Source organism: Myotis davidii, unplaced genomic scaffold (assembly GCF_000327345.1).
Source record: "Myotis davidii unplaced genomic scaffold, ASM32734v1 scaffold807, whole genome shotgun sequence".
Lineage (NCBI taxonomy): Eukaryota > Metazoa > Chordata > Mammalia > Chiroptera > Vespertilionidae > Myotis > Myotis davidii.
Window position 1 is genome coordinate 1,123,545 of NW_006298272.1, and position 9,712 is coordinate 1,133,256.

Here is a 9,712-nt window from a genome sequence, read left to right on the forward strand (position 1 = left end):
CCCCACCATCTCCCCACCTGCTTCCCCACCATCTCCCCACCTGCTTCCCCACCATCTCCCCACCTGCCTCCCCACCATCTCCCAACCTGCTTCTCCATCATCTCCCTAGGACCTACCCACCAGGTAACACTGTCTTGTATCAAGGCTTCCCTGCTCTCCACAGAGGACTCTCAGATTTCCCCCGGCAGCTACTCGGAGTTCAAGCCCTCACGTGTAGTCTTCACCAAACCCCCATGTCCGTGGAGCTGCCAGGACTGGAATTCTGTGAGCAATTACCCACATCCGCATGGCGGCTTAAGTCCCGGCTTCCGTTAACCGCTCGCCTCCTGCAGGGCATCTCCCCCAGGTCCCCTCTCCTGTGTGGTTCCAGGGCAGGGAGGTTCTATTAAACTGCACATTTCCAAGTGGAGAGAGAGAGGAGCGAAGCCACAGCGGGTCCTCTCACAGCCACATCGTCCACTCCATCAGCACCCAGCACTGAAGGCTCACGTTCTCGTGTCCCCTGGGCGTTATGGTCCTTACAAACCCCATGTTTGGGAAGAAGAAGAGCTAGAGGACAACCCAGAACAGCCACGGGGGGAGGGGGGAGAGGACCAGGCCCAGAGCTCCTGGAAACGCACGCGGTGAGTGTGTGTGGTCCCTCAGCCGCAGGAGGGATGTTGGGGTGTCTCTGCCCTCAGATCCTGGCCCGTGACTGGGGTGCAGGAGCGGGCGGTCTGACACAGGAAGAGGGAGTGAAGGGGGGATCGGGGCCTACCTCTCACCTTCTGGAGGAGGGTGCTCGGTGTGGTTTATCAGCAACCACAGCCCTGCCGCGAGCCGGCTGCCCTGAGCTGCCCCTGAGCACGAACTCATGTTCTGGGGGCTCATGAGGCATCGCCGGAGGCGGACCCGGAGGCAGACACTGAGGCTTCATCACCTGGCTGTCTCTTCCTGCCGCTGGACCCTCTGCTGGCTCCTCACTCCCCCCCTCCACCCCGAAGTGGGCACTGCTCACACCTCCTGGGGCAGAGCTGCCCTGAGAATGGCCAGGCAGTGTCCAGGTGTCCTCAGGGATGGGGGGACTTCTTCCCCAAATGCAGCTGGTATACTGAGCACGGTTCCAATCGGCCACCAAAGCCTTAAATTGACCAACGTGATTGACTACAGTGTACCAGCGCCACTCACGTTTTACAGCAAGATTTAAAAACAGTCCAATACCTGTAATGCATAAGTGCATGTGTGTGCATGTTATACTTACATAACTACAGGCCTCGTCCCTTTCCCAGGCCTTTGGGGGATTTGCAATGTCTCATCTAAAGTGATGCATGCAGAAGTGCTCACAATGGGTGATGAATGGTCTTAGGGAATGACTGTGACCTTGTGTTCAGCTAACATTACCCCGGCACAGGGTGCTGCACGTGTGCGCGGAGGTCCTACTGATACCGTCTCTGTTTTAAAATAAAATGAGAGTCACAAAATGATAATGGGAAACATAATCAATCGAGTGGGAGAATGTAAAGGGGAAATGAGTGATGGTGAACACCAATGTATGCCACTCCTCTACATAATCAATATACATATTAAATATAAGTCACCTCTCTGTCACCTAATTTCTCTCGTGTAATATGAAGTAATAATTTATCTGTTTATGTGAATTCACTTCCAGGAATCTTTGCTGTTCTATCGTAACTGCTTAATTAAATAAATTACATCCCAATTGACTACATTTAAATTAATTGATATCCGAACTCACATCTGCAGCTTTTCTCAGGAACACTCATAATTAAATTGCATCCTCTACTCCTTGCGTGGTTTCAGAAGAAAGTGCTTTCATCGACCGCAGGCCTTATGTCCACGTCCATATCCTCACCCCGAACGGAGACCTGATGGCACGGGGTCCCTTAATCACACCCGGGCTCCCGCCACCTGTAGGCAGTGCCTGGGCGCCTCATCTTAAGTTGTGTCACTTTAAGCTCCTCCTTTTACTAGGTTCCAAAACTCATCACACCTTCACCTACCATCGCTGTGAGGACTGAAGGGAAGGGGATAGGTAAGGCGGTGAGCACTGCCCAGGCACCCTTGCCGGTGCATCAGAGAAACGTGCGCCGGTGGCTGGTGATGGGCTGGGCGCCGTGCTGAGCACTGAGGATGCGCAGAGGGAGAGCAAAGCCAAGTTCCCTCTCCATCGGGCAGTGGACAGGTTCTACCTGAGCATCTGTGGTCAGGAGGACATTCCCAGAGGCAGAGGGGTTCCGAGCATCTGGAGAGGGGTGACCACGGGAGCTGGAGGGCAGGCAGGGATTTGGGATGAGAGCTGAGGAAAGCTGCAGGGGAGCCATGTGGACCACAGGGAACGGGGGCTGGGTGCGAGGACAAGCCACAGAGGCCCTGGCAGGTCCTGGGGACACGATGAGCTCTGAGTGAACCCCCGTTTTCAGGGACTTTCATGTCACTGGGGTTTGGAAGTAGTTACAATAATAGCTTCATCATTTCCAACAACTTAATACAAATACAGAGAAGATGCCTTTTTCCCGGGTGACTTCAAGGAAACCTTAGGAATCCAGAAACAGCAACAGAATTTGTTTTCCAACTTCAATGGAATTACAGTAAACGTTATCCTGGGGCGTGTTATGCTCAGTGAAATAAGCACGTCCGTGCAATTATCACACGATTTCACTTAAAAGTGGAATCTGATGAACATAATAAACTGACTAACAAAACAGGACCAGAGACAGAGGCTGGGAGAGACCGACAGACCTCGGCGGGGAGAGGGGAGACGGAAGAGATTAGCGATGTTTCTATAGAGAGAGTGAGGAAAGCTCCTTGGAATGTTTTATCAGCTCCTCTCTAAGCAATGAAGTCGCCAACAGAGTAAGGAACCCATGGGAATGGAAGGAGCCATGGGAATGGGATGGAGGACATGGGAATGGGATGGAGAACATGGGAATGGGATGGAGAACATGGGAATGGGATGGAGAACATGGGAATTGGATGGAGGACATGGGAATGGGATGGAGGGCATGGGAATGGGATGGAGGACATGGGAATGGGATGGAGGACATGGGAATGGGATGGAGGACATGGGAATGGGATGGAGGACATGGGAATGGGATGGAGGACATGGGAATGGGATGGAGGACATGGGAATGGGATGGAGGACATGGGAATGGGATGGAGGACATGGGAATGGGATGGAGGACATGGGAATGGGATGGAGGACATGGGAATGGGATGGAGGACATGGGAATGGGATGGAGGACATGGGAATGGGATGGAGGACATGGGAATGGGATGGAGGACATGGGAATGGGATGGAGGACATGGGAATGGGATGGAGGACATGGGAATGGGATGGAGGACATGGGAATGGGATGGAGGACATGGGAATGGGATGGAGGACATGGGAATGGGATGGAGGACATGGGAATGGGATGGAGGACATGGGAATGGGATGGAGGACATGGGAATGGGATCCATGGGAATGGCAGTGCCGTGGGGACAGTGTCCTCTCTTCCATGGAGCTCACGTCCTGCCCGCTACCGCCTGCTCAGAACGTCTTGTAGGAGAGAATGCTTTTCCCTGGGCTTAGGCTTCTCTTGGGCTGGCTTTGCGCCATCTGATCTCCTGACCTGGTTCTAAAGAGTTTACTCAAATCATCCTATTGCGGAGCCATCAGGAAGTATGTTTCCATCTTTATGTCCAATGTTTTATTATCCAAAGACACTAAACTAACTACCCATGTCCTCACAGCATAGTGCCATGTGTCATGGTGCCCGCATGTAAGCTCGGGTGCAGGCCCTGGTCTGAGACACGCATCTTCTATGCAAACACTTAGGAATGACTTCCAGTGACGGCCGCTCTTCATTGCAGAAAGCTAGCAGCAACACGTGAGCAAGAACTGCGGGGGTGGCCACGGACACGAGGGGGCCCCCGTTTAAGCAGCACGAGTGACTCCCGCTGGGAGGAGACGGGGAGGAGACGCTGAGCCTCTGCTTTGGGCATGAAAGACGGACGTGGGGGTCAAGTAGCCGTGAGAGTTTCACGGGACCCCAAGCCAGCCACCACCAGAGGCCCGTGGGGGGGCTTTTATCCAGGTAACTGGGACTTGGGGGGACAGGGAGGCTCGGCGAGCAGGGGAGACAGCCTCTTCTCATTGCCCCTCCAAGCGGGAGTGGGGGGCCGAGGCAGAGTGTGGGGGGGACATGCCTGAGGCCTGGATGCAGGAGCTGTGGGCTAAGGGCCAAGGCCTGAGGGCTTCGCAGCACGTATGCGTCTGACTGGGCGGACACTGAGACAGCGTCTGTGTGTGCGATGAGATTCAGGGCCGCGGAGGGAAAGTTATGGATTCATCCATCAGGTAAGAGTCCAGGAGTGCCCTCTCCACCCCTTCCCTTTGTGCTGCTGTAACCATGGAGGACAGGTGAGAATTGACGAGCTTTGTCTAGTCTGGCCTTTTAAAGCTGTGACATATGCTCCTGGTGTAGAGCAGCAAGGAGCGCACTGAAGAATAAAAGCGTGTTATTTTCCTGGGGGAACCATACTACCTGGGACACCCTCGTTAATGACTGGAACGTTGTGTATCACCTCCCAGGCGGGAACATCAGCTTCCCCGAGTTCCTCTGAAAGCCAACGTCACGTGTGGGACGAGGCCGCACACAACGGCCCAGGGGCCGCCGGCCAGGGCACAGCCACTCACAGCTGTTTGACTAGAGGTGAGTGTCCCGCCCGGGAAACTGCCAGCTGCCCCGGCCACCCCCTGCCGCCTGGCCACGTCCCACCACGCCACACCACCCACCTGCAGCCCGGCCACGCCACACCATGCCATGCCACCCCCCTGCAGCCTGGCCACGTCCCACCTGCAGCCACGCCCTGCCACGCCACACCCTCGGTGCCATGGGCACTGCCCAGCTGTGTGCTCTACACGTACAAGGCCACAAGTGTGATCAACCACCCAGAGGTCCGGCTGCCTGTCGCTACCGGAGCCGATTCAGCAGCCACGGGGCTGGATCCTATATGAGCGTTTATTCCAGTCCTGCGGGCAGCAGGGCAGGGCTGGGGATTTGCAATGCCTGTGGGTGTGCAAAGGGCTGGGATTTGCAATGGCCTGTGGGTGTGCAAGGGCTGGGGATTTGCAATGGTTTTGTGGGTGTGCAAAGGCTGGGGATTTGCGATGCCTGTGGGTGTGCAAAGGGCTGGGGTCTTCAAAGGCTAGTGATATGCAAAGGGCCGGGGTCTTCAGTGGGCTGGCAGCTCTGGTTTCTGGAACAGGTTGTTAATCTTTCCATGATAACAGGCAGCTCCCTGGTGGGGAGGATGGGCTGCACTTCCAGGTAAGCCCCCTGGTCCCATCCAACTCCCAGCCAGGTTAGAATATGTCTTCTTTATTTAACATTTTTAAAAATATATATATATATTTGTATTGATTTCAGAGAGAGGAGGGAGAGGGAGAGAGATGGAAACATCAAGGATGAGAGAATCGTTGATCAGCTGCTGCCTGCACGCCCTGACTGGGGATGGAGCCTGTCACCCAGGCCTGTGCCCTGACCGGGAATCGAACCGTGACCTCCTGGTTCACTGGTCAGTGCTCAACCACGAAGCCACGCCAGCCGGGCAGCATGTGTTTTCTTTAATCAGAACAAAACAGTCACAGTTAAAGGCGCATGACTAATATTTCTTATCATTAGAGCCGGTCCCCGATGTTCTGTTTCTGCCCCTGTTGTTCCCCCGCTCCCATTTTTATCCTCTCGTGTCTGTGAGGTGAGTTTTAGAGGAAAACTCTCGGCCGGCTGGACTCCATTTGCTTCCGCCCTGAAAGCAGCCCTTGGGGATGGAATGCAGCGAATACAGGGCCTGAAAAGAGGAAGACGCCGAAGACGGCAGCGAGCTGTCCGGCTACAGACAATAACAGGAGAAAAAGCCAAAACAATTCCTGCAACCCGGACGGCTGGACCAGGCAAATCCAAAAGCCCTTCTCGTTGTTTTTCCTTGGAGATGATCTCCCTCATTTGTTGGATGTTGTTGTGTATTAATTGAGAATTGTCCGAAAGATTAAAAGGGCACATTCCTTGGAATTCCCCACCGCCGTGGTTATGCTGCAAAAGCAAACCGTCCGGGGCTGCCCGGCCCTCGCACTGCCCCCCGGCCCGGCTCAGCTCGTGATCTACCCCATGTGCAGCCCTGCAGGTGGCGTCCGGGGCTCTTACCAGGTCGCAGGCCAGCTGGGTTGCTTCTACGTGAAGGGAGCCAACCATTACCGGCCCAACAAAAAGGGTTTTACGTTGCCAAGGACTTTGGAAAATTATGTACAGGCATATGTAATTATCACTGAAAAGCTTTATCATAAATCCTTCATTCTAGTTACATCTATTTATTATGTCGGAACAACTTGGAGATTTTAAAGCCGATTATTATTACCCAAGGCATTTTCTTGGCAAGTTTTGTAACAGGAATAACTCACCGGCCTCCAGTGGCTTTAATGGGAAAGTACTACTTTATTTTATTTTTCTTTACGAGATGGGAGGGCCCCCCGCCCCCACTGCTGTTGTGCAGCCTGCTGGAGGGCTCCTCTGCGGAGCTGGTCCTCCTAGGAAAAGACTTGGGGGGCTCAGAAGGTTTTATTTCCCATATTTTTCTTTCTGAGTGGACTGCAACGACATGAAATCTTGCGTATCAGAAGAGATCTTAAAAACAGAAACAAACAAACGAAAACCCCCACAGTAAACAAGCGAGTGCTCTGAAGGGTGGACTGGGACACTGGCCTGAGAATCGTATCTCGCGAACCCAGCTCAGCAAACGGGTGTGAGGGGCACACAGCCCACACTGCAGACAGAGGATCCCCCCGTCCCTCCACAGCGAGGAGCAGCTAAGCCCCAAGCGACAGAAAGCAAGCAGAGCACAGCAGCAACCAAAGTCACAGACAGACAGACAGACAGACAGACAGGAACCCGCCCTGGCAAAGAGTTTCTGGCGGCTGGTGCCTTGAAGCTCCTGCACTCCCTGCCACGGGTCAGCCTGCCACAGCAGCCGGGCCCCCAGCAACGCAGGAAGTGCCCCTTCCTTAAAGAAATCAAACCAAACGACAGAGACACAAAGCAACAATCAACGAAGACACTCTTACATACAACTAGAGGCCCGGTGCACAAAATTCGTGCCTAGTAGGGTCCCAAGGCCTGGCCGGCGATCAGGGCCGATCTGTGGGGCGACCGTTGGGGTGATCGGGGGCTCCCGCTGACACCCGCCTTGACTGGCCTGGGGCCTGCGGGCCTGCGGGCAGCACCTGCATTGAGCGTCTGCCCCCTGGCAGTCAGTGTGTGTCATAGCGACCGGTCGTTCCGCTGTTCGGTCGATTTGCATATTAGGATTTTATTATATCGGACATTTACAGGTATGCACGGCCTACAGACCAGCCTCACACCAGGCTCCCTGTCTGTCCACCTCAGACACCACGTAAAACAACCCCCGAAGCAGAGCAATGTCTCTCGTCCCAGAGGGGCCCAGACTAAGGGCTCGGGGACCAGGCAAGGACCGCTGGAGGCCCCTGACACCTGGAGCTGATCGGGCTCACCCAGACGAGAGGCGGTGCAATGCCCCTGGGCCATGCACAGCACTGCCAGGCACAGTGCATGCGAGAGGCAGCAAGTGCATCTCATGCCACACAAACACGCTCGATTCCTCCTACAAACACGCTTGATTCAACTTAGGTCTCGGGCTGCTAATGAGGTTAGAGGTTAGTTTAAGATAATTTATTAATGAAATAATAGCTTGCACTCCTGCTACTCAACCCTTTGCCACTGATATTATCAGTGGGGCCCTCTCATGTCCCCACCTGTTGGGGATTTTAACCTTTGATTTTGCACTCTGCAGAGACCCCCACCCCCTTCTAGCAACAACCTCTGTTCCCAGGTTTGATTGACAGGCACCTTCCCTACCTTACCCTGACTTCACTGTATATACCTCCATCCCCCCCTTCCTCGGTCCCCTCCCCCCAGGGACCTGCAAAGAATGAACAGGTGGTTCCCTAGGGACAGCGATCTGGTGAAGCTGCCCGGCTGACGCGCCTGTAACACCCGGCCTCCCCTTTGCTCCTTTCCTGTTATTAACAACCAGCTCATTTCCACGGTAACAACATCACAACCCAGGCATTCGCTCCACTGCCGTTGAAGGCGATCCCTTCCACAGTAGCAGGGATCCGGTTACGTAAAATGTTCATACGTGTGCAACCTGGGCATATAAATACAGTTAGCTTGCGGAAGGCCCACTGACACTGCATATGCGTGTGTGAGTTTGAATGACTCCATTTGCTCGTATCTTTTCTGAATTTTTAAATGATTTTTTAAATTGATTTCAGAGAGGAAGAGAGAGGGAGAGAGAGAGAGAAACATCAATGAGGAGAGAATCATGGATCGGCTGCCTCCTGCACGCCCCACTCTGGGGATCGAGCCCACAACCCGGGCCTGTGCCCTGACCGGGAATTGAACCGTGACCTCCTGGTTCATGGGTCGCTAGTTAACCTATGAGCACACCAGCGGGGCTGAAATTTTAAACCATAACTTTTAAACTATGTCCTTGGGAATGTTTGCCTCCTAACGAGTGTCAAGGAAATATTTCTGTTACCCACGTCCTGGGAACAGATACACCATCCAATTCAGCCCTGTCGCCGCCCAAGGCTCTGTGCCGTGATCTCATGGCGGACTCAGAAAAACCCGGAACCCTAAAGCAAGAGGGGTCCTGGTGCCGCCCGCCGCCCCGCTCACCTCGGCAGATGGGCCGGTGGTCGCTCCAGGCGGCCAGCGTCTCGGTGACCCGCTGGCAGGTGATGCTCTTGGAGCCCTGCAGCACGTAGTTGTCCTCACAGGAGAACTGCACGTTCGCGCCGACCCTGCGCAGCACAGAACAGAAAAGGGCCCGTTACCCGGGGAAGACGCCTTAGCAGATGCCGCCCAGCCCTGCTGCCTTCGTGCTGTCAGACCAGCGTTGGCCCTGAGCAACCAGCGGGGCTCTGCCCACATGCGCCCTGTCCTGTAGCAGAGGGCACAGCAGGAGACACCACAGGGCTCAAAGTCCACCTGCCGGCTTCATCACTGGAGAGCTTCCCCCTCCTCCGGGACACACAGGGAATGAGGGACGCGGCCGGGTTGTGCTGAAGGGGGAAATGGGGTGAACGGTGTATCCCGAAGACAAAACCCAGGTGGATGTCATCCCCTGCAAACAACTGTCCCACAGAAACACGCGGAAGAGGTCCAGGTCACGAGAAAGTCTGAGCACAAGAAAGGCCGAGCCGCTAGCTCTGGTCCCATGAGGTCTGGGAAGAGCCAGCTTCACAGAAACAGAGGCCGGCGCGGTGGTGTGGGCCGGGGGGAGGGGGGGAGAGAAAGGAGGGGTGGTGGTTATTAACGAGCAGGGACGAGGTTCAAGGTGAGTCCGTTCCACAGACCCGCTGTACACCTTGCCCCAATGGTCAACACCTCAAAATCTGTTAAGTGTCTTGATTGTAGTGAAATTTACAAGAAAACACTTGCTCCAAATAAACGGGAAATTTCCCAGGAAGGAGTCTACGTTGTTGTCATAAACATTAGTTACGTTCAGAGGAAGGCCGGTGACGCCGTGTCTCACAATCACGCCTCAGGGAGAGCACCGTCTGCTGTAGAAAGAAGCCCCTCGGCCTCGAGTGAGACGCACATCGGCTCTGGCTGCCACGCGGCAGCCCCTGTGCGAGGCCCGCAGGCGGCTC

At 54.7% G+C, this 9,712-nt stretch overlaps 1 protein-coding gene across 1 annotated transcript in view; it reads right to left on the reverse strand.

Moving 5' to 3' along the window:
* The window catches only part of CSMD1 (CUB and Sushi multiple domains 1), a 710,708-nt gene that overhangs the window by 274,668 nt on the left and 426,328 nt on the right, over nt 1-9,712 (reverse strand). The window contains exon 9 of the mRNA XM_015570591.1: nt 8,736-8,860. Coding sequence (XP_015426077.1) covers nt 8,736-8,860 — 125 coding nt within the window. The remainder of the gene's footprint in view (nt 1-8,735; nt 8,861-9,712) is intronic.